Source organism: Xiphias gladius, chromosome 12 (genome assembly GCF_016859285.1).
Source record: "Xiphias gladius isolate SHS-SW01 ecotype Sanya breed wild chromosome 12, ASM1685928v1, whole genome shotgun sequence".
NCBI classification, from domain to species: domain Eukaryota; kingdom Metazoa; phylum Chordata; class Actinopteri; order Istiophoriformes; family Xiphiidae; genus Xiphias; species Xiphias gladius.
In genome coordinates, this window is record NC_053411.1 from 5925001 (window position 1) to 5950700 (window position 25700).

The 25700-nt window shown below is 40.2% G+C and overlaps 1 protein-coding gene across 1 annotated transcript in view; it reads left to right on the forward strand.

Moving 5' to 3' along the window:
* The first annotated feature begins 3823 nt into the window (after positions 1–3823).
* Positions 3824–25700, forward strand: part of dnah2 (dynein, axonemal, heavy chain 2) — a 68456-nt gene continuing 46579 nt past the window's right edge. Inside the window, exons 1-29 of the mRNA XM_040141392.1 lie at positions 3824–3934; positions 4093–4251; positions 4600–4834; positions 5652–5762; positions 6244–6482; positions 6846–7037; positions 7566–7723; positions 8271–8358; positions 9306–9511; positions 9948–10077; positions 10237–10419; positions 10564–10778; positions 11117–11263; positions 11977–12133; positions 12501–12610; positions 13053–13182; positions 13646–13834; positions 14945–15089; positions 15376–15568; positions 15987–16187; positions 17020–17176; positions 17746–17920; positions 19000–19163; positions 19486–19647; positions 20067–20170; positions 21765–21921; positions 22695–22777; positions 24162–24342; positions 24903–25041. Of these exons, the coding sequence (XP_039997326.1) occupies positions 3851–3934; positions 4093–4251; positions 4600–4834; positions 5652–5762; positions 6244–6482; positions 6846–7037; positions 7566–7723; positions 8271–8358; positions 9306–9511; positions 9948–10077; positions 10237–10419; positions 10564–10778; positions 11117–11263; positions 11977–12133; positions 12501–12610; positions 13053–13182; positions 13646–13834; positions 14945–15089; positions 15376–15568; positions 15987–16187; positions 17020–17176; positions 17746–17920; positions 19000–19163; positions 19486–19647; positions 20067–20170; positions 21765–21921; positions 22695–22777; positions 24162–24342; positions 24903–25041 (4594 nt within the window). The 5' untranslated portion in view covers positions 3824–3850. The remainder of the gene's footprint in view (positions 3935–4092; positions 4252–4599; positions 4835–5651; positions 5763–6243; positions 6483–6845; positions 7038–7565; positions 7724–8270; positions 8359–9305; positions 9512–9947; positions 10078–10236; positions 10420–10563; positions 10779–11116; positions 11264–11976; positions 12134–12500; positions 12611–13052; positions 13183–13645; positions 13835–14944; positions 15090–15375; positions 15569–15986; positions 16188–17019; positions 17177–17745; positions 17921–18999; positions 19164–19485; positions 19648–20066; positions 20171–21764; positions 21922–22694; positions 22778–24161; positions 24343–24902; positions 25042–25700) is intronic.

The following is a 25700-nucleotide window of genomic DNA, read 5'->3' on the forward strand; positions in this document are numbered from 1 at the left end:
CCGAAAAACTGCGTTATCTAAAGATGTGAACGTGTGAACATTTAGTAAATGTCAGTGATTAGGAGTTACAAAGTTTTTTTTTTACAGACCTCTGAGAATGGGATTTTCTGCAGACCTGTAGACTCAGACACCCCTGGGTGCCAAATTAATCTCTGTTTCGGAGCTACTTGATGGGTTTGCCCTGTGCTTTGATTTTCAGACCAACCCAATTTAACCAGCATGTTCTAGGGAAATGACATTGACCTGAAGAGATTCACAGACAGCTTCAGTGAACATTTTATGATTCCTTAAGGGACTCCCGGCTCTCAGTTACTACCTTCTTTACTCTTGAACCTAATACAGAAAACCTGGTTTCCAGTTGTTCCCCATTGAATAGTAGTTAATAATGGAATTTGGGCAAGTTTTACGGTGTGTTTGCCAGTGACTACGGAGGCGGGGCAGTTAATGTCCAAGTCCGAAAATAAAACCGTCCTGAGGAGAGAGTTTAAAAGAAAAGAGGGAGGGAGGGAGGGAGAAGAAAGCGAAGGAGTCATTCCAGGCGGTCGGATGTAACAGAGGCTGCCTTTTGACAGAACAAGTAGTGCGCAGTGTTACGGACCGCTGGCTCTGATCGCGGTGGACCATTAGTCTGTGAGAAATTATTATCCTACTAAAAACACTTTGGGTCCCAAGTTAGACCAACTGGATCTGCTGTCTTATACGGACGCCCATGGGCAACTTTTGTTTTTATTAGATGCGTACTTAAGTGGAGAAGGGGGAAAAAAAGCGCTGCGCAATCGTGGTGAACGGCGATATGACTGTGCAGAGATGCAAGATCAGTGATGAGTCTGTCCGTCATGTATTGCCCATGGCCGAACACATCCACATTTTCTCAGCCTGGGCTGCGATCTGTCTGCGTATCCAGTGCTCCCCGTGTCGACGTTTGCACCTAAACGCGTTATGGGTGCTGAATGGGGTTTCATGTTTTTTGGGAGAGGGCTTTTAGGGGGCCGCGTCATCCGTGGCTGGGAACGGAGATGGACTGCCTGGCAGATATTCCACAATTACACCGTTTTGACAGAGAGAGTCAGCACGGCAGCTCCCCGGCAGATTTTGGATTGCACTTGGGCAGAAGGGTAAGATGAAGTCATAGTTTAGCAGAAGCAGAGCAGAAATATCATGCGACCGTAAAAGAATGTGTTATTTGATTAAATTCAAGAGGCAAAAGTGAATAAATTCAGTATAAACTGTTGAAAACTTTACCTGAGTCCTGTATATGAAAAGTTTTCCTGGCACTTCTGTTTTCTCCAGTTCATCTTGAATGATTTTTTTTTTTCTCACTAAGTCTAGAGTTCGTGATAACGCAAATTATAAAATGTTAGGACCCCAGAAGGTCCATTAATATATATATATATTTTTATCTTAGCAAATTATTAAATATTTAACTTTAATTTAGCCATCTAGTGTGTAACCGACTCGATGAAAAAAAAATTGTTCGGTGGTGCGAGAGGAGCGCCTCTCTTGAAGGGGTCTCTCCCCGACACGTCTTTCCCCCCCATGTCCCTGTGGCAGATCGGGCATTGTGCCACTGGGTGGCGACCGAGGACCGCTACTGTCCGGTAAAAGCTCAGCTTGGAAAACGGGAGTAGCGGTGTCAGCTCAAAGCTCCGCAAAGTGACGAAAACTTCAAATTCAACAGATTGAATTCAAGATTTTTATTTCTATGGATGTGTAATGTAACCTTGTATGCCCTGTTCAGTTTTCTGCATGCTTTGAAAGTATTTTAAAGCGTTTATGTGATGCATTTATTAATTAAATATATTGTATAAGCAAACCTTTTCTCTTGTATTACCTTTTCTGTATTTTTATGCGATTTTAGGGTGAACTTGATATAGTCTGGAATGATCGAAATATATTTAAATGTATCAAGGGTGACAAGCAGAACTTGCACTCGTTTGTGCTCAGCCCCGACTCAGCATGCAAGTCTATATCCGCTGGTAAGTGGCGCTTGTGTTTCTCAAAGTGCGACCTTTTTTCATCACTGTTGGAACATACAAGCACACTGCGGCATGGGCTCGACTGCGGCATGAGCCTGTGACTCTCAGCAAGACTGGACCCACGGGCCCGCAGAGCCTCCTCGCACCCCAGGACAAGTGCTCCGGGACTTGACGCCCCGGGAAAACCGTCCGGGCTCCGCTGGGTAGGTGTGGCTCGGGCCTGGGGAGGGCCAGCAGCGTATGGGGGGAATCTCTGGAATTCCTGTATTACTGTATATCAACAATATATATTTCAACTACAAACTTTTCAGTCTTATAAGCTAGAAAACATCAAATGAACTGCGGAGGACAACTTTGACACATTGAAAAATCCCTCACAGGGTCTAAAACAGACTCGAACGTCTTCTCTGGCAGGGGGCGTTTAGTTGTAGCTGAAATTTTGTTCAGCGTGGTCTTCATTAATTGTAATTGATTTTAATTGATCATATGTATTGGAAAACTTGATGTAAAAGATGCCATGAAATACTTATTATAACCAAATAAAAGAGAAAAAAAGACATTTGGTAATAAAGTGAGTAAGTTACGATGTCATGTTCCCATTTTATAAAAAGCCAAACTGTTAGATTGATCTTCCTGGTAAGTTAAAGAACTAAGTATTAAGTTAAATAAATACAACAAGTTATGCCGAAGGAGGACTTGAAATGGATTTTTAACAATGTGGAAATCCCAAAACCTTTTATTATGTCGCATTTCTAATGTATCATAAATTTCTAAACGATGTATTAACACTAATCAAAACACAATCAATTGCAAATTTTTTTTTTAACACGCAGAGCAGGCTATGCATTGTTAAAAAGAAGACCACATTTAGTCTGTTTATTTTATTCACTACAATTTGTGTGACTGTCACCGGAGGCAAAACAAAAACATGGAAGTAAAGAGATATTTTTTGGGAGGCCTACGGAAAATGTAGAGACTTTATATCATATGTTATATGCTGTTGTTCGGCTAACTGGGCTGCTTGAGCAATGTTTTTTTGTGCGTTGCGTGGACAGGCCACGTGCAGCCAATGTGCATGCGTGCGTTCCTACGTAGGGCAGGTGGCGTTTTTCGTACAATGCCAGCCACCCCCTGACAACCCAAACGTCGCTCCAGCGTCGTCGTGCGCATCCTTAAAAGCCCGACCTACGACATCTGCGTCATAGGCCAGGCCGCTCGCTTGTCTCTTCCGTTCGTGAGCGAGCCTCCGTCAGGCCCTAACCCCTTCCGGGGTTACCCCAGGCAACCAAACGTTTCCATGGAGACATGCACACTCAGGCACAGGTCTGAGTACAGGGATACCGTTAGGAAAGGAAAACATAAAAGAAAAGTAACGTAGCTATCGCAAAAAAAAACAAAAAAAAAAGAAGTATTTTGTACGTACGCAACTGTTGTAGCAGAGGCGTGAAAAGTTAGAATAAATACTTTAACTTTTGTGTGCTCGTGAGGAGAGCGGCGTTTGTTTCCTGATAGCTAGGCTAAGTAATCTAACGTTAGCCCATCAAGTTTGCTGAGTTTATAGAGTATTTTTACAACGGCTTATCAAGGACAAGCATCATATTCAAGGACCGGAACTATCCGTTCTGTAATTCATTAAAAAATATATAGATCGTTTACAATTAAGGTGATATATGCTTGGCAGGCTACAAATATAAAAAAGGGAAGAAATAAGGATGTAGGTTAAGTATTGCGCTAAATCTGAAAATACCTCCTCTGCTACTAATATACTTTAGTATATTACAACAGGACATTGAGGGTTAGTTAACGTTAGAATTTTGAAATTATAAATGGGCGTCTCAATATGTCATTAAATTTCAGTGTGGGTTTGTCTGTGTATGCACTTCATAAAGAGAAGGAAAATATTTGAGGTGGAAGCTTGGAAAGAAATGGAAGAGGACTACTTGAAGGCCATTCGTCTGGTAAAGCTAGGTCATTGATTGGAATTTGTCATTTTTGCTTTTTCTTTCATTGCCATGTGGTATCCACAGACATTTTCCCACTAAATAACCACCTTTCACTCTTTTCCTCCCACCTGTTCTTCATGGACCCTTCTTTTCATCTGTCCATCCACTGGAAGCTGTTTATTCGTTGTGTGGCTATTTCTGGTGTAACCGAAGAGTTGTGGACAAAGGAGAATGAGAGGGCGTTGGATCAATTTATTGTGGACACATCTATCACAACGGTGGTGGTCTACAAGGACACCTCTGCTGGACTGCGGGTGGAGTACTCCATGCCCGTACCGGTACAACACATTGTCCTTTCCACCTTCAATTCTTTATCAGTTTTAATTAGTTAGTTTAATATTCAGGTACTTGCATGTGAATTATAGTCACTTATCTCTATAGATTAAGTTCACAAACTATAGAATGTAGGAAAATTGTGCGATTTTCAATGGCATCTTATAGCTAACGTGCCTCACCAGAGGTGTTTGAATCCCTTTGGTCTTTAAGCAGTTTTGTCCACATTGTCCAAGAAGCTGGGGTGCTCTCCTCTCCTCTTTTATATTTAATTTTTCAATTGAACTCCCTCTCTGTATTCTTTGTCTGTTTCTCTTCACCACCACGCCTAAAAATTTCTTTTGTAGGGACAGGTGGTAGAACAGCTGTCCTATTTTAGCCGCATGCCAGGAGCCATAATCGAGGCAGAGACGTTTGATGCAGCCATACAGTTTGGCACAGTGCGGGGCGACCCCACCCAGAGACTGCTTCATGACATGACCTGTTTGCATGCCCCCCCAGTTGCCCTAAGCGGTTACAGAGAGAGGGGCATTAAGGACAACTATACCAACAACATGCACTGCTACCTTGCTAGCCTCACAGGTGCGTACCTTTGAGGAAAAGAGAGAGACTGAGTTGACTGTTAAACAACACTAGTTCTAAAACACAGAAATAAATGAATCAATAAATAAAAACAATTACAGTCTTTTCCTTTACATGTGACTTTCAATGTAGCCTAGTTGAAACTAGACTACTTCTGTCCATTGAATAGACCAATAAATTTAGTATTTTATGATTTTAGTCAGCTTGGAGCCAGAAGTGTGGTTTGCCACCGTCTGTGCTGCTGAAAGGACAGATGGTTCTGCGGAAAGTGACTTTAAAAATGCATGATGTTTGCCCTTGGTGTGGAATGGATGGATTCCTGGTTTCCTGCTTTATGTTTCCAGGTAGTTAACAAACACTGTTCCTCTACGGAAGGAAAACTTAGTGTTTCCCAGACGATCAGACAAAGATAAGATATTCCTGACAGAAATCCTATTTTTTCTCATTTTACAACACAATTATTAGTCAGGCCTCCAATAATCAAAAGCGGTTTAAAGATTGTTGATTCCTAGACTCCCACATCTCTCTGGTGTAGCCAGAAGATTTAATTCAGCTACAGTGAAGCTCCTGTATGACTGCAAAGTGTGGGTTTCCAGCATATGTATGTAATTGTAAGACAGAGGTATTTTAATGGGCCCTGGTATACAGGTCACACTCAATGCCAGGATGATGAGGTAGAACTCGTGAAAAGTGCAAGATATGTCACATCTGGCTCCAGTTGGTGCAGTTTGTGTAGAACTGGCCATCATAAATATTTACAGAGCCACATGCAAATGTGCTTCAGTGTAATAATTTATGTAATTTTATATTTGAACAGACGATGTGTATAAGAAGATGGGTAACACAGTCCTATACATCCCAATGGAGGGCCTACAGTGCAGCCCTGAAAAGGCCAGCAAGGACAAGAAGCTGGTACAGAGAATGGAGAGTAAGCCTGAAGAGCTGTGTGTGTGTGTGTGTGTGTGTGTGTGTGTGTGTGTGTGTGTGTGTGTGTGTGTGAATGTGAATGAGTGGCTGGGGGTGCAGTTCCTTTGCCATCTGTCTCTTTGGGGTCTATGTCTAAAATGTCTCAGTCACAGACTTCTGGTCTGTGAGTTTTTTTGTGTAAAACAACATGGAAACTGCAGTATCAGCGTTCTGTCTAAGACTCTTTAGACATTTTTTTTTAATGAGGCACTGAGCTCATAACCCCTCACCATCCTCCAAGTTGTTCATTGTTTTTTGTATTTACTCTTTTTCCACTGATCATTTTTTTTATTTTAATTTCTGTTCTCCCTACAACTTTTTTTCTCCTCAAATCCATGCCTTTATTCTAAAATTTCCTTAGACATCTATCTGTCTGTCTGTCTGTCTATTTCTCCCCACGTCAATTTCCCTTTTCTTCTATTCACTTGTTCTTCCTGTTTTAGTTGTCATCATCCACTGGACAGATCAGATCAAGGAGCTACTGAATGCCCAAGAGATAATGAGGATGAGGGACAATTGTGGTCCGCTGCAGGAGATAGCCTTCTGGGAGAGTCGCTCTGCCAAGTTGTTGGACATCAGCCAGCAGCTGCAAAAACCAGGGGTTAGGCACATCCAGAACATCCTACAGCTCTCCAAGTCTCTGTATGTACAGCGCTTCTACAATCTGGCCAAGGAAATACAGGTACATGAAGTCTACAAGTCTCAAGTCTAAAATCCTCTCTTAACAAAGGTATCATACTGTACAAATTATGTCCCCCTTTAGATTAAAGAACATGTGGTGTTGTAATGTTGCAAGATGTTGTAGATTCAGGCCACCAAACATATGCATTTAACTCAATAGTCTTGATCAGTTCCTCCTTACTCACTGGAATGTAGTACTGCTCAATGCTGCTGCTCATTGCAGCATTACAGCATTACTGTGTGCTACCCACTAGCTTCCTAGCTAGAAAGTTGCAAAATGTTTACATAAAGTCTTATGTTAACATAATAATAATAATCATGATATCAATAATAGTAATATTTTCTTTGTATATGTGTTCTCCAGGATTGCTCTCTGCAGGCCCAATCAAACCTGTCCTTCCTGTCCATACTGAAGGAGCCATGTGAAGAGTTTGCCCAGCTGATGCCTGGCCAAGTTGCTCCTAAGCTGCGACACATCATCAGTCTCATTCGCATCATCTGGGTCAACTCCAAACATTACAACAATAGTTTGAGGATCATGGGCCTCTTCTGCAAGGTACCTGCATTTTGAAACATCACAGTGATGGGAAGTAGTGTATTGGCACCAGGTTTCTTTTATTGACCTGATTTGCTCTCACTCTCTGTTACTTTCTGATTACTCTCACACACATACACTATTTGAATACACTGTGCGTACACAGACACATGCTGCAATCCACCCTTAATATTTCTGGTAGCTATTTGCAGAAAATTAATAGATGTGCTACTTCAGGGTCCTTTACAAAAGCAATAATGTATTCCACAGATAAGTCTGTGGAGCAACATTAACAGATAACCTTTCACTGTCAGAATGTTCTTTCACTGGTTGATCAGCTCTCCAGTTAGGTTTTTGTCTCGTTCTGATATGGCATCATCATCACTGAAACTTTGCTCTCTCTCTCGAAAACCAAAATTTACAATGTAGTTATGTGGGTTTTGTGTAAAAGTGACTCGTTACACCTCGTTATTTGAGCATATAATAAATGTGAATGTTAGTGTCTGTGACTTTTTCTCCCATTACTAATAATTTTTTGCTGTGTTGCAGATGACTAATGAGATCATCCGCCTGTGCCTCCAAAGCATTTCTCTAGACAGGATCTTTGAGGGCTTTGTGTTATCCAGCAAGCAAAACCTCAACGACTGCATCCAGTGCTGCCTGTCCTGGAAGGAAATATACCTGCACACCTCACAAATTCACCACAAGTAGGAGAAATTTCATCTGTCTAGGGTCTCAGCGCACTTTCATCTGGGTAGCAAGGGACTTTAAAAGTCTTAAATCTTAAATTACCAAAAGCAAACATAGTTGATTTCAAATATCATAACCCACTGCTTTATATAGGTTTTGAGTAAAATTGACACGATATTTAGTTGTGGCAAAGTTGTTAAATTGAACAAAATTACATTGGGGTTATAGTGGTCAATGCAGAAATAAATAGACCTATAAAGAGCAATGATAAACGGAATAGCCTTGATTTGAAAGATTATTGGTTGGATATGACCTCAGATCTTCTGGAAGCTTGTTTCAGATATGTAGTGTATAACTAAAGGGTGTTTCACCATGCTTCAACCTTGGAACAGTAGGCTAGCCAATCCCAAACAACCTGCGAGATGTGGAGGGTTTTGAGCTCAGAAGCAGATCAGAGACGTCCTGTGTGATTAGTTTGCTTTCAGTCTAACAGTCTCTCCACTTTTGTTTCTGACTCTCTACCCCGTTTCCCCTTTCTCTCTACTATTCCCCTTCTGTTTTCAGGTATTCTTCAAAAGACTGTATCCTGGACCAAACCAGGTTTTTTGTGATGGTTGATGTTTTCATTCAGAGGTTCAGAGAGCTGCTTGAGGTGAATTTTTCCCTCACTCACACATTCACAGAAATTAACACGTGCACACTACAACTCTGTGAATTTGTGCTGTTGAAATTCATGTCAGAAGTTTCTTATGATGAAGCACCATTAGATGCTGCCTGTAAATAATGTTTTTTATTGTTGCCAATGAATGATATCACTATTATGTCAACCCTACTATGCAAAAGAACAATACTTAAGATATTACATCACAGGATTCTGAGGCAGAGGTTTACAAATGGAATCGAGGCCACACGGTACTCTCCTGCGCTTCCTCCATAGCCAGATCTATTCCATAAAATCAGGTTAGGTCACTGTAAAATGGACATTAACAAGTCACAGCTGCCTCTATTATCTGAGTCTTCAGCTTCTTTGAAATTATTAAAGCTGTTTACTTTGTGTCAGTGTTTCACTCACTGGTTATGACACTTTCACGTTCATTGACTCAACATTCAGAGCAATGATGCAATATACAGTCACTGTTTCTTCACTGAACACCGCCATCACAATATCTTTCCACCAGTGTTGTGTCATGACAAATGTTGTATTGGATTTACAAGAGTGTTATCACTTCTAATAAGAATGATTGGAGCAAGACGGGACCACAACAGGAAATGTCATATTGAACGTGATGCATGTTGTTCTCTTCGAGATTGAAACAAATCTGTGTCAAGTACAGTCTAAGGGTTAGCTTTTGTTGGCTTTCTTTTCTCATTTTGTTTCCACTTTGTCTTCATATGTTTAACGTCTACCCTCCATCCCGGCTACTGTTGACCAAGCCTCTCTGTCCATATCATCCAGTATAAATCAGTGGGATATGACCTCCAATATATTTAGTCTTCAACAGTCTTCTACAGTAATTTCATTTTTTTTTTTTTTATACATTGATACATTGTGTATTGTTTGCTAATTGGGATATATTATTTTCTCTTTCCTTTTCTCAGGTATGTGACTGCCAGCATCAGTTTGCCCGCTGGGAGGATGGTCAGCAGAGGGCCCTACCATGCTTCAGTGGTTGCCAGGGACCAGAGTTCACCCGGTCCCTCCTAGAGATAGAGGGCAACTTCCACCGTGGCCTACAGAACCTACGCTCTGTTGGCAAGGGCATCCTTGATGTCAAGGACACCAAATGGTGCAATGAATTCAACAAGTAGGTGTACTTTTCTTTCACACATTCAAAATAAGGCTGTATAAAATAGCATGAAAGTATTAAACATGGTTTAAAAAGCCAAGGATTTGTTTTTTGGTGTAAAGCAATGACATGTTGAATTGAATTATCATGATGCAGCTGCATTCCAAGTTGTCCTATAGTTTCTTTTTTACTACACAATGTTAAGCAAATACAAACGAAAACATAATGTCCTAATGAAAGCATCCACCAATACTTGAAAATGTATTAGCTGTTAAGATATTATTTTTACTTACTCTTTGGATCAGCAGAGAGCTGATCTCTCTCTGCTTCTCTGGATATTAGTTTGTGTAAGTGTGTTTGCTTTCCTGTTTTAGCGTGTTTTTGGTGTGTGTATCAGCTGATCATCATGCACATCTGTTTTCATGTGTGGATATGTAATTGTGTGCATACACAGGTTTCGTGCATTGGTAAAGGATCTAGAAATGATGATGCAGAACCTCATCAGTTCAATGTTTAAGACGGTGAACACGGTGGAGGAAGGAGTTCGGCTTCTGGATGTTTTTAAGCCTATGTCTACTCGAGAGGTATCCTCTCAGAAACAGACAAACACACACACACACACACACACACACACACACACACACACACACACACACACACACTAGAGTCCTCCATTAACTTTTAGACCACTTACTAAACACGCATTACTCAATTATCACATCCTCTCACCTTCTCCATCCCAGGCCATTAAGAGCACCACAGATGAGAAGGTGGAGGAGGTGTACAGCATCTTTAACAGGGAGCTCAAAATGGTCAACAAGGAGCTGAACCAGAGGAAAAGGTCTTCTCCTGACCATATGCCCCGGATAGCAGGCCAGGCCCACTGGTTGAGGGCCCTCAGACATCGCTTAGACAGACCCATGGAGGTGAATCCATCAGATAACACAGTAATCTCTTTCTTTTAGTCTTGGCACACACCAGTTACTACCACTAGTGTGCAAAATAAAGAACCCCCTTCACAATTTCCTTCCTTGACTTCTTCCCCCTTTGTTCTCTTCGTTCCCCTCCAGGTGCTTCAGAAGGCACACCTCATCCCTGAGTCATACAGCTGCAAGCAGGCAATTTCCACCTATGGCCAAATGGTCCAGGTTTTGGATGAGATGGTGAGGAAGTACTTCAGTGAGTGGAACCAGAACCTGGATGGACAGTACCTCAAGAGACTGGGGCAGCCACTTCTGGTGCGCTGCAAGGACAATTCCGCCAAGCTGGATATCAACTTTGACAAGTGGGTTACAAAAACTCAACTTACACAGAAGAGACACAAAGCATTCTCATTAAAGTATTCATTAACATGGTGTCCTACACTGTATACTGTCATCTGTATACTTGTGACATACACAAACCTACACCCATACCTCTATTTGTTAACTGCATCCATGGACACACAGGAGGGTAAATGTACTATTACCATGAATTACATACAGAGATATGCTTATATGCCTATTAAACAATATATAGTCTGACACAAAGATGAAAAAAATGTAAAAAAAAATGTATACATGACACATACTGTACATGTGCTCATTATTTATTTTTGTGTTTTTTATGTGTTTTCTTGCCCAGCAACCTGTTGAACCTGTTCTCTGAGATCCACTACTGGGATCGATTAAAGTTTGAGATCCCCCAGAGTGTGTCTGGCATTTACCAGGACAGGGAGGACCTCAGGAGCCTGCGGGAAAAAGCACTGCTGCTGGTCAGGAACTATAACAGGTCTGACACACACAAACAGAAGAAGAGAACAAACATGCATGCAATACTGAACAATGATTTCTAATATCAGTAACCTGACGTATTATTATATTGTAATCATCAGAATTTATTTTTGGGAAGATACCGTGCCTTTAACTTCCTTCTGATACTTTTCCAATCAAACGAGAATGACATTATGATTGTAGGAGCTAGGCAACAGTCACAGTGACTCTGTGTTTGGTTGTTTGTGTGGATTTTTTGTTTTAGTGATGGTGGATAATTAATATCACGTGCACACTTTCCTGATGTCATTTTGTGGTAGAGTGTGAGTAGGGAGTCCTTACTTTCCACCAACTAATATTTTCATTTGGTCATTGTGTTCTTTGTGCTGCACATTGAGCATATCCAAACATAATCTTTTTTGACTGCAATGAATAACACAGATAAAAAGCATTGTAAGCAAATGAAAAGCCTCCTACAAATATTGATGTGCGATTCATCATGATGCCAGGTCTGTCCAACATTTTATTTGTGATCAATATAAGACTTGACAGAGGATTCAAAATAAAAACACACATCTACATACACACTGACATACTCACACACACTCTAAACAGGGCTCTAGCTTTTGCATAATCTTGTCTGTTCCAGTAGTACACTGTAAGTAAACGAAACACAGTAATATTTATTTAATGCCCTTCTGACCTGTGTGTGTTTGGATGTGTCTGTATCAGGATTAGTGGAATGCTGTCTTCTGATGAGTTGGGTCTGTTTCGGGAGCGAATTCATTTCATGGATAAGAAGATTCAGCCAGGGCTGACCAAGCTCCTGTGGTTGTCTAAGGGAGCTTCGAACGTCTTCATCCATGACTGTCTCCTGCATGTTGACAAGGTTGTAACACACAGTTCACCACTTACTGATATAGGTATTGGTACGATTTTATTGTTATTGTCTGTCTTTGCAGATTCAGACTGGCAGCATTGGTGGCCTATAGGTTAGATAAGTGGTTGAATGGAGAGTTTTGTGGCTCAGATCCCCTGACTGGCTGGAAAAATGTGTTTGGCAAAAGTCATTTTCAGTTTACTCTAGAAAATGGACACAGTTTTGACAGATCTTAGTTTAGGCAGTATGTTCCAGAGAACAGGACCAAACAGGACTAAAAGCACCCTTACCTAATTTGGAACCAGTAAGAAAACTACATTGGACTGTAGTCACTGAGCAGCTCCTCTCCTCTCCTCTCCTCTTCATTACACTCCAGGTACAGCTGATAGTTGATGGTTACAAAGTATCCAATCTATCCATCTCCAACCTCTGTCGCCAGATCAGTGAAACATTGATGGTTAAACTGGATGGAAAGACTGTGTACAGGTAAAAACAGTCAGGTGATTTTTTCATCACGGCGTGGTTTGCCTAATGCAGTAAATACACAAACTGAATGAAAGAAAGTCTGCACATATTAGTTAGTATATTTTAAGCCATTTCTTACGACATATTTTGTACATATTCATTAAGCACATTAAACAGTAGGTAAAGAATTTTTTCCTTCAATTTTAAACAGTACACAACTTCTCATTATTAATTTATTCTTGTACTCAGTGGAGACGTGGTTTTCCTCTATGCTAATTCTTTGGAATTTCCCTTCCCTCACTTCACATGTAGAGGTGATTGACCAGAAAACCAACGGATATTTTAACAGGCCAGATAGAAAATTGCTAACAGTTTATTGAGAAAGTCAACAGCAAGAATCTCCGCTTCTTGACATTGTCTGAAGCGATGGGAATGGGTTTCATCATCCTCTTCTTATTCTTAGAAACCTGGACTTTGAGGATGACCAGAAGACTCACCAGCAGAGCCATCTCCAAATACTGCAGTCAGCGCACCAGGATATTGTTGATATCATGACCCGCATCTACAACACCTTCTCTAATGATGGACCTGAGGTCTGTGCTGTGTTTTTCTGTTATTCATTCAAAACTGATGGCATTCCATCAGAAATGTTCCTACACTTTTAGAAAATTGTAATCTGTTGCATTTATAAGGTCATTATTTTAGACTTACTTTCAGAATGTTAGAAGATAGAGGGCAAGATTCGTCACTTGCAACTGCTGTAGTATTGATGCACATACAGTAACTTTTTTATCTATTGATTAAACTAGTAAAAAAAACAATGTTCAAATAAATTAAATGGCATTTCTGGAATAAAACTGAATCATGGACTGTCTGCTTTTAAAAACATGACAGCAAACATTGTAATCGGCAGCTGTATCCATTAGCGAGCATCTCTTTCTTTTCTTATTGAGAGCCAGATTTACTAAGCCTTTTGCATTTTTGATTTCATGACAGGTACAGACCAAATTTGCACAGCCATGTCACAATGTGTACAATTTTACCATGGTGTTTAAGGTTCAGGAGCACTGGGCGACCTACACAGGGAAGGTGGACGACATGGTAGAGGAAGCTCTGAGAAGGAACATCAAACGCTCCATGAAGAAGCTATCCAGGGCCATCAACGGAGACAGCAAGACATCGCCCAATCCCTTGTTCAAAGTCATGGTAACACTACGCCAGGCAACTCCCCAAACCACACCAAAGGTACCAGCAACCACTCATAATCCAATTAGGTCATGCTGTAATGACTTGTTTACACTATGTCTGGATAAATGTATGTTCACTGATGTAGGAAACTGTACTAGTCTAATTCTTACTCCGACACAAACACACCGACATCCATCTTGTTATTGTGCTGCTACTGTAAGTGCTGCTCCCCCTTCTAAGTCAAACAGAGATTCCCATGAAGACAGGACAACACCCATAATTTTTACAGTATGGTAGGACAGGATAATAGCTATTTTTCCTGATCAAACAGCCTAAAACACACACTCACATAAACATATGCACATATGCAGGGCTGTACTCAAAAGATGAAGTAGATTGCAACAAACATAAATGTTTGGTCCTCTCTCTCATGCTGTCTTTCTCTGTCACATGCATACTATAATGGCATAGGTATTACTAGAGAAATTATTTGTTATAATGTCCAGGGGAATTAATTAACACAAAGCCTCACTGTTGTATGGATTACTAACAGACCACAAGATGCAATGAGTGGCTTAGGTTGCAGACACCAGAGAAAGGATGGAGGTCTTATACCAGAGTCCGACTCATCTTCCATAGTGTAGACTCACTTGAACAGCGTGGTGGTAGCCCAGCCTTGTCCTCCTGTGGTTTCTTGCCAAGCCACATAATTAAGGCTCACATCTCAGTGTTGGTTTCAGTTTATTTATATATAAACACAGAGAGAAATTAAACCAAAAGGGATGAGGGTTATTATCCATCATGGTCTTAACACAGTCTTTCTTGCATTTGTGTATACTTTCACCTCCTCTCTCTTTCTCTTCTTCCCCCTGGTATCTGTCTTCTGACAGGCTTATATTAGATAAGACTGGCTGTCTTAACTTTCAGCAGCCAATGAATAAGACATATTACAACCTATGATCAAAGGCATTTTATGTGTTTAATACAGTAGAGATGCTGCATGGTTATGCTATCTTTTTTTTTTTATTGCACACTTGCTTATTTTGATGCACACACAGGTATGTAAATTGTCTTGACAGCTCTCTGTGTGTGTGTGTGTGTGTGTGTGTGTGTGTGTGTGTGTGTGTGTGTGTGTCTGTCTGTCTGTCTGTCTGTCTTTTTTGACAGGTCGAGTTCTCCCCGACGCTCGGAAAGCTTGCTCAGATAGTGAACGTTATGCCTCAGCTCATCAACACCATCACAAAATTTAAACGATTGCCCGAACTTCTCACCTGCAAACAGTCACAGGGGAATCCCATACACACCAACATAGGTTAGAACTATTTTTTAAAACGTATTCATTCATTTATTTAGCAGGTCTTCCTCAGGAAATCTACATTTTCCAAGATCAAATACCAGTGTGTACATCCAACCTATTTTTATGGGGTGCTGAGCAAATGTAGACGTGATGTATATTTAAAATCCTTGTAAATTATGGGTTTACTGACAGTGATTATTTAGCATCTGTATATTTATGTATATGTAACCATGTCTAAGTCTATCTGTCTGTGCTTCTACTCTTGTCCCCACTGCCACTGTGGTCCTCTGGGATCCTTCAGAGCAAGATGAGGAGATAAGGAAGATTCAGGCTGCAGTTGCCACAGGGATGACCGCCAATTCCAGCCACCTGCAGGCCTATCTGAAGACCTGGGACAAATACAGGGACATCTGGGAGATCAACAAGGACTCCTTTATACAACGATATCAGAGACTAAACCCACCAGTCACTTCTTTTGATGCAGATATACACAGGTACTGTGCAATAAAAAATATATAATATCTGAACATGATTCTTTAGTTGACCTGTTTAAGAAGTTACTATGAACATATTGATACGTTTTCTTTGCTGAAAAACCATTGGAGTACATTTAAGTGGCATGAATTAAAGCTGATTACAGTCGCTATTCACTATGAAGGGCGAAACTACCAACTTTCATTTTTTCCCCTTTTAAGCAAATTGTCCCTTTGTGACAACCTTAGGTCTTGGTGGCTGATTCTATTCAAAATGCCCATTCACACAGACCTATAGTTGTTTTTATTAATTTCCATTCCCCAAGTGAACTTGTGATTCATTTTGTCATAAGACATAATTTAAAAGTTGTTGTTTACCATAATGAAGCATGCAGATGCATTAATCTCATGTCATGTGCATTCTCTGGTTCACCCTCAGGTACACAGAAAAGGCCAACAGTGTCCAACAGGAAGAGACAGTAGTGAACATCCGGTTTGTCATGCTGGACTGTTCACCACTTAAGTCCTCCTTGGTGCAGCACTGCAGTGAGTGGCAAACTAAGTTAACTCAACTGCTCAGCCACATGGCAAGCACCCGCCTGAAAGAACTTCATGCCTCCCTGCAAGCCAATGCCAACAGGTGGGTAGTCAAGTGAAAGGACTTTATTTTGTTTACTCCTGACAGCAGAGACGACAGGAAGAGAGAAATCTAACAGAGGTCCCTGGCCAGTGTTTAACATTGCAGTTCATGGTCTTAAGCTATGGGGGCACCCTGAAAGCACTTTATTTTAAAGAATGATAAGGAAACTTACTTGATTCTTTAATTATATCTTGTCTGTTCTGTTACTGTCTTGTAATGTCTTCGTCTCAGATATTTTGTGTCCAGCAGTTTATGCCAGCTGTCTGATTTTATATAGAGTGAGAAGAATGGGTGTGACTTGATGAACTGTCTACAGTATGTTGTTTTGGGTACAGTCGACAGGAAGCATTTGTTGCATAAACCCACTTTATTTAGTAAATAATTTTTTGTAAAAGAAGGACAAAAAACAGTTTGGAGGAAAAAGTGAGGAAAAAGACGTCAGTTACAAAACATTGGGCTAACCAGCCCACATCTTGACCATGAATTACCACATGATTGTCAATGCTTGTCTGTCCAAAGCCCATACCACCATACCACCATTTGCTGTTGAGGACATGTTTCAAACACACTGTCTCTACACAGAGTGTACACAATAGTTGGACCATCTGGTCTTTTCATGAAATAGACTAACAAGGTGAATCCAGATGAAAAACAAATTATTGATGTTACCTATCCTGATCTATTCTGTCATTTAGAGAAATATGAAGATGGAGGGAAGAAGAGATGGGAAAAAGGAAAGGGAAAAGCTTTTGATCATGTAAACATTTTAGATATGTATGGTGGTAAAGGTGGTGTGAGTCTTTGCTGTGTTTATTTGTATCTGTGTGTTTAGGCTGAGACAACCTCCCCAGACACCGACTGAGCTTGGTGAGAGCTTTAAGCTCTTGGAGACTCTCCAGGGGGATTTGGCCAAGACAGAAGCTCAGATTCCTCTAATCCATGAACAGTTTGCTATCTTGGACAAATATGAGGTCCCAGTGGAACAGGCTGTAAGTACCTCACTCATTAATAAACAAATATATACATACATACACTGAACATGATACAGGACTGTACATACATAAATGCTGTGACTATGTATTTGTGTTTGTGTATAAACAGTAAATAATGTGACTTTACTATTGTGTTTGTACCCCTGTAATAAATCAAGTTTTATCTCCCAAACATTCAGTTAGAGGAAGAAGGTGCTTACTATTGCTTGTGTAATTTATTTATGAAGTAGTAAGTAAAATACCTGTCATATTTTGTGCTACTGGTTACAATAATTGTGCAGAGAAATTCTTAATTTGCTCACTTGATTTAGACAGGGCATAGTAGCAAAGGTTTATACGCATTAATGCATCTCATCTAATCAAGTCCAACTCGTTGACTGTTTACTCTCTCTGCAGTATGATAATGAAATCTGTGGGATTTTTGCACACTTTTAGGATTTCAGCAGAATACAGACATCCTCAAAACTCTCATGTCTCTGGTGGTAATGACTAATACTGGTCTATACATGAACAAGCACTAAGAAAAACATTATTTCTCATCATTATGCCACTTGGTTTACCCACAGGTGCAGGATATGCGTGAGGTGCTGAATGGGGAGTGGGTGTGGTTCCAGCAGGTATTGATTGACAGTGACATCATGCTGCAGAAGCACCAGGAGAAATTTAAGAACAGCATCATCCTCTCCTCTGAGGAGTTCAAGAAGAAGATCCAGACCACTCTGCAGGAGTGCAACAGCACAGGTTACTCACTCTCTCGCTTATTCTCTCTTGCACATGCTCATATACAGTATCACCAACTGTTTCATCAGCATGGTGTGTGCACTTTACTTTTGCTCTGTTTCCGTGTGTCCCTACTGAGCCCTTACTGATCTGTAAAAAACCTCTTTAGAACCAATAGCTTGTAACTAATCTGTTCCTGCCCCTGATGATTTCTGACTACACGGCTGCTCATTTCCACAGCAAAAGTGATATCCCTGACTGAAAGACACATCATGACTGATTTCCTGCCCCATCAGCATCCTTGACTTCTCTCTGCCTCCTCTGCCTTTCCAACTCAATTTGGCTCCCATCTTTTCCCTTCTGTTTTTGAGTACTACCATCTTTGCTTCCCTCTTTCCTTTGCTTGCACTCTCTTGTTAGTGTGTTATAAGGCTTGCTGATAAGGATTAAACCTTCTATCACGTTATACACTATGTAATTTTACACAAAAATAGCAATTTAATGTATATTGTGACATTTATTGAAAATTCAATCTATAGTAATGGTGTAAACATAAAAAACACGATGGGAATTCTTCTTTGAATTTGCTAAATACAGTGAATTAAAAATCTGACAAACAAAGATACTTGGTTACATGACTGCAAAAATCTTTCATCCCGTATATTTAAAAATGACCATAAAGCAGTCTAGCAACTTTTCTCACAATTGCCTAATATAACCAGAGATATTACACAACAGATATTAAACTGGTAGACATGGTATAACAAAAATCTTTAGTTTCCTTAACAACATTACATACACTAACCTGAGTGTATTGGCAAATATTACCTCTGTTTTATATTTGTTTAGTATTTTCTTTTTACTGTTTATATGACAGAGCTGTCAGTTTGCCATCCACGGTTTTGGATGGTCATGTTATGATGATTTCACAATATATGCAAATCTGTGTCTATTTTTGCTGACCACTAAGATGCAGTAGGCATTGTATAATATGTCTGCCCTTTTTTTTTTTTTTTGGTTTTCTGTGTGGACATATGAATGTGACTGTTTATATTTTTTTTCATGTTTGTGTATCTCCCTACATTTTTGTCCATATCCAGGTCCATTTGACAGTGCACTGAGCACTGATTTGGCCTTAAAGCAAATAGCAGAGCATCGCAGCCAACTGGAGGCTCTAAAACAGGAAGAGACTGCCATCCTTCATGGGCTGGGCTTTTTCAAAATAGAACAGCCCCCCTCCAAAAGCATCCGGACGCTGGAGAAGGTCTGACACAGCACTAGGCTCATAGTCCTAACATACCGTTTTCTTGCTATAAGATTAAACAGACTACTACATAATGAGCTGTCAATACAGAAGTTACTGTGACTTGTCATTTTGATGACAGGCTCAGGATGTGTGAATGAAACAAGCAGTTTTTAAGTATTTTTCGCACACTTTTACAAATATTATATACTATATAGTAGAAATCAAAGATGTTGCAAAGGATTTTAAAGGAACAGTTTTTGTTGCTAGCCTTGTAACGGTAATGCTATAAGCATTTCGTGATTGAAAGACACGTGTTTGCTTGTGTCTGTATGTTGTACAGGACATAGACCACCTGCAGCAGGTCTGGGAGATAGCAGAGGAATGGAATGCCAATTGGAACATCTGGAAGGTTGGTCAGTTTTCTACGCTACGGACGGAGAACATGGAGAGCACAGCACAGGATATGTTCAAAAGACTCCACAAACTCAAGAGAGAACTAAAGGTCAGTTCTGCCACAGTCAGTATGGCTTCCTGCTACAGGGTGACAGTCACAGTTTAGCTGTAATATATTACCTGTGTCAGCTTAGGTTTTGTTTGATACAAACAATTGTATAAAAATGCCAAAACTGTACATTTAATCAGTACTGTATGATATAGAAACTGTATTTTGGTAATGGTCTCTGGAGGAAGAACACAGAATGACTTTTTGTGTGTATAATGGATACAAAGTCAGCAGCCTCTAAGGGGACTGTATTTTTAGCTTCAGACCCAAAAACTTAAATGTATTATACAGTAACAGCTAAATGTATGGCTTTCCCTCAGGATGCACAAAACCTGGTGCTAATATCAAAGAATGGACCACTGGCCGCTCTCGTAATAACTTTACTCAGTAGTGGGGACATTTTCTTTGTCTGATTGCAGGATAAGGAGTGGGACATAGTAGATTTCTCTAAGAACAAGATTGACCAGTTCAAGCGGATCATCCCTCTCATTGCTGACATGAGGAACCCAGCCATGAGAGATAGGTACTGAATGAATCTGAAGTATCTATTTACTCTTCAGACAACACCTGTCTGTTCAGCCATCTCCAAACGATTGTCTCACAATAGTTACGCTGTTCAAGACATGGCAGGAAAATTAACAAAAAATTCCAGTCAAATAGTTAAACAGGGGTTAATGCTTTAAAGTTCTTATCTAGAAAACTGATACCAGATGGGATGTGTGATCTCCATGCTTAGTTTGTTGTACAGGGGGGTGTTTTACAACTTTGACTAAAAGGATGGTCATTAAGCATGTTCCCACAGAATAAGCATATTATAGTGTTTAGTCCAGACTGCTCCTCCTTAGGATTGTTCTGGTGACTTCTGTCCAAGGTTTTCCTCACAGTCCTTCATCATTGTCTTTAGCTCAATTCCCAGAGGACTATCCATTGGCTGTACTCTGTTCTCACTCTGAGATACTGGTACCACATTTGAAACATATGCACTGACTGTAAAGACAAACCTCTTTTTCAGAACTAGCATCCCATCTCGCCTTGTCCTGTGCATTTTGTCAAATTGCACCACCAAAATGCATTTGACTGTGCCAAGCACATCTTGATTTGGGAAGAAGCCAAAGACAAGCAAAGATGAGTGGGTGACATTAATGGGTTTTATCATTACTTATGTAACTTTCTGAAAAGGCCTCCTTTGCTCACTTTGCTTGGGTCATAAATATGAATAAGCACAGAATTCAGTCTGATGCTGCACCATAAAATATCCAAGAGAAAACAAAAAGAAAGAAGCAAAACACATCCTGTGCTCAGCACGCTGGTTGTTATGGTAGTTGGTGAAGTTAATGAAAATTGAATATGTCGAGAAATATGGCAAAGAATAGAAAGGGTGTACTTTTTCATGGTTAATATCCAGTATAGCTAGGTTTCTATGGTCGCAAATGAGAACACTGTTTCTGTGATTAAAATGGAGAAGTACATCCAGGAAGTGTTAGCTGGCACAGATTCCGTTGTCGCCTCCCTCTCTGTTTCACCCTACATCCTTTTCCCCTCAGTGCCAGCTGTCAGTTATGTAAGTCAATGTGTTAATGATTCTCCTGTAGTGAGCTCAGAGCAGTGTTACATCTGTCATGCCCAGATAGCTTTCTATTCATTTGTAAGCACACACGTCCTAGTTTTGTATACTGTTTTAGGCAGGATAAGCACACATTAGACATTCACTTTTATACACCACTGTTGCCACACTGCCATGGTCATTAAGAGAAGCATTTGTGTCCTTCAGTCCTTTATGTAGTTGAGAATGTAGTTAAAAACTTACAGTTGTAATATGGAAGTTTTACTTTATACAGCACTATACAGTATATACAATATTGCCAGACTCTAAATGTTGGAGTACTGTGTATTAGCATGTAGTATGCATGTGTTTTTTAATGTGATATCACCTCTGTTTGCCAACGACTAATGGTCTAAAGATAGAGAGTGTTGTATGTTGTATAAATAGTACAGCCCTTTGAAGCCCTTTGGTTTTGGTCTATATCAATAAATTTGACATAAATTGACTCGGTAATAGTCACCTTGAAGGTGAAAGACTGAGACTAACAAAAGTTTCAATGACAATTTTCTTTCAGGCACTGGAAGCAGATCTGTGAAGAGCTGCAGTGCTCTTTTGACCAAACCAGTGCTGAATTCACCCTGGAGAAGATCATATCTCTGGGCCTTGACAAGTACGCTGAAAAGATCTGTGAGATCACTGGAGCTGCCAGCAAGGAACTCTCCATAGAACAGGTCTAGTCTCTTCTTCTAGTCTAAACTTATGCTTAGTGGGTATTTTTGTAGCTTCTCCTACCATTCATTTCTAACCAGGATCTCACTCAGGAAATAGGTAAGCAAAGTAGGAAGTGTAGCTGTAACTAGCTCGTTCAACCCTGCTTTTATCCCTGCCATTCTTGGGCAGCTCCGCTAGCTCATGGAGCAGCCTTGTCTGCCTCTCAGCCTGTGTCAATGTCTGTACAGTCTCTAATCCCTCTCCAGTTCCTTACCAAACACCTCAACACTCAAGAGGTCTTATGGCCATATTTAAGCACAAGGAATCACAGGGCATATTTTTGCTGTGCCTTTCATTATATTTGCACTCGCAATCTGTGTGTGATTAGCAGCAGATTTACTAACACAGCAGGTAATTGTGCAATTAGAAACATGGAATGCATGAAGGAAGGAGAGCCTGAAAGATGCAGTCATGTGATGGGATTTATATGAGATTAGCTATCTGAGAAAAATGATTAACGTCATACATACATACAGTATACATCGAACAGCCACAACTTTACAAACCAGTTACCACTTTTAATGTTGTGGCTGAATGGTGTTTATAGTATTGCCAGTAGACAGTAGAACTCAAAGCTAAGATTTGTGGTTTCCTGTCATTGAGCATCTTGTCCTGAAAATGTATCATTAAGCTTGTGGTAAAGGAAAAGAATAGAAATGTTGCCCCTTCATTTTGCTACCTCTCGGTGGGGTGTTCTGTCTATTAACTTTACTCTTTGTTTTTTATATTTAAGGGATTGGAGAGCATCACCAAGACATGGGAGGAAACATTCTTGGACATTGCGCCTTACAAAGATGAAGGCCACTACCAGCTGAGGTGAGAAAATGAGCCTTGAGGGCAGGGTTGGGTGGAAGGTTGAAGAAGTTATAACTCTAATCCAGGATCAAACTCTCTCCAACTTCCAGTCATAGATTTGTATCTTCATTACGTCTTATTTACCTGCATCGCTAGATCCCATAGCTCAGTACAGCTCAATACTGCCATCCAGTGATGTCACAAGCTAACTGTGTTTGTACATAGGTGACTGTAATGCCTCTGCAGCATGGTTTTACATTAAAAAGCATACTGTGTATGATGTCAGAATGATCTGTATGTCACCAGTCTTGTTGGAGAAGTCAGAAATAGGGAGTGAGCGTGTCTGTTTGTCATCAGCGATGAGTGAGCAGAACTGAGCTAAGTTGGTGAAAGCCTGACTGATGAAAGCAAGAATGCCAGGGCCATCTGCTGCATATAAAAATGAATAGAGACAGACCTCAGGCCCAGTTTAATTAGAAGTGCAAGTCATTGCCACTGATTGGGTAGAGGGGGCAAGCATATAGTCAGCCACTGGGCCACAGTAAACATAATGGAGAGAGGCAGGAAGGCAGAGAGACACAGTGAGATTGTAATTAAGTAGAGAGTAGAGGAAAGTAAGGATGTGTGAAAGGTACAGAATATGAAACATGTATAAATGCATTCTTTTAAGAATTTAACCAATGATGAAAAAGAGCTAAACAATAAATAGAAATGTCAGTAAACAAAATATACGGAAAATGACTGCTGGCATATATGTATGAGGCCAAATGAGAAATTTAATCAGAAAGTACTCCATTTGTGAACAAGCACACCAGATTTTTTCTATGAAGTGGACCTACTCTGTTTATGGCTAATACAGAGCAGGCCACATGCAATGAAATGCCTCCAACACTAATGTCTCAGGACGCCTGCCAACTTTTCAACAAAACCCGAGGAAATAGATAAAAGTTGATTATTAGCATTTTGTCCACCTTCAATATTTTCAGTTGGAAGACGGAAAAGCAATTTTCGTTTTGCAATGGAAGGATATCACAAGCTCAAATCATTGATGCAACTTTGCCTTTGCCTTTGACTCATTACTTGACTTTAACATGTAAAATCAAATATTGATTGTGCGTATCAACAGATGCTTCCTTTAAATTTGCAAATGGGATTTACCAAATGATTTTCACAAGGGGGAGTGACTATTATGGACACCTCTCAAAATTATGCAGTTGAAAACTATAAGAATTACTGCAGCTTCAAAAACTGCCACCAGATTACACTAAACTATACAGGTTAACCTAATAAAGAGACAACTGTATACTTCCCTGACTTTTTCGGGTGTGAAAATGTGTCACCGTTGGAATCCATTATAAGCAGTCATTCGCTGTTATTTTTATTTCTCCGAACCTGTCTCTCACAGGGGCACAGAGGAGGTTTTCCAGGCCTTGGAGGACAACCAGGTTATCCTGTCCACAATGAAGGCTTCTCGGTTTGTCAAAGCCTTTGAGCAGGAGGTGGACCGCTGGGAACGCCGGCTCTCCCAGGTGCTGGAAGTCATTGAGATGATCCTCACTGTGCAGCGTCAGTGGATTTATCTGGAGGTACAGGAAACACTTGCATACTATGGTATAGTATTTATTATTATACATGGATGTTCATTATTTTATGGTTGAGTTTTCATTATTATCTGTGAATATTCATTAGTACGCATTTATTATATGTTGTGGTCCTTGGTTATTGGAGAGTTTGAGTTGAGTTGAGTTTGAGAATTTCGGTAAGACATGTTGTTGTTGGATTCTTGGAGAACATTTGGCACACGGCGCAGTCCCCTCTTTTGGCTACATTGTTGCTTTTCATTGTTATTAATCACATCTGTGCTTGGTTGTAACATTGTTGCCAGTCTGCATGCTAAGAAAGGCAAGCTGGCTGAAAAGTCTATACGGTGATTAAAATATCATTTCATTTGAGTGCAGTCCTACTGATGATTTTTGCTGATCTCTTTCACAGCTCTCTGATTTGGTTTTCTTGCCTGTGTTTTATACATTCATTATACCATCACTTTCTTTTTTTTGGGTCTTTCTCATACAATTAACCTCTTTTGACTACTTTACCTCTGTTGTTCTCTGTCACTCTCCATTTTTCTTTGTTTTCATCCCTCTAGAACATTTTCCAGGGAAAGGACATCAGGGATCAGCTGCCTCAAGAGTGCAAAGAGTTTGAAGATATTAGTTCTAATTGGTTAATCATCATGGGGCGACTTCATAAGAATAACAACGCCTTACAGGGAACACACCACCCCGGTATGAGAATGTACTTCAGGTTTTTTTAAAGAACATAATGTTATCAAAACTGAAAATGGAGTCAGACTTTCAGATTTTCCTTTTTGTCCTCAAGGTGTGGAAATAAAAAAAATATCTTTAATCAAATTTCTTGAATTCAAGGCCTGTGTGTAAGTGTGAAATAGGTGTAGATAAGTAGCTGATTAGGAGGGTGTTGTCACGGCACAGGACTCAGGTATTCCTTTCAAGATATTTCTTCATGGTATATCACGCTGGACTGTATAGTTTTACAGTCCAGCGTAGTAGTGGGTTTAAGGATCTGTAGTGTGAGTGAAATGTGTGTGTGTGTGTGTGTGTGTGTGTGTGTGTGTGTGTGTGTGTGTGTGTGTGTGTGTGTGTGCGTTTGTTTGTGTGCGTGTGTGTGTGTGTGTCTGGTATAGAAAGGATACAGAAATGGATATGTGTAAATTAGAATGTAAATAAACGATACAGTAAAACTGCAATTATATATTCCCGAAACAAGGGAATTAAATGCTATTCATGAAATAATATCTAATTCAACAACCAAATAATACTGGCTGGATCTAAACAAGTGATGAATAACTAGAATAGGAATCTTATAATCTATAAATGATAAAGAATCACTGCAGTAACAGGCGTTACTCTGCCAGGAGCTCACT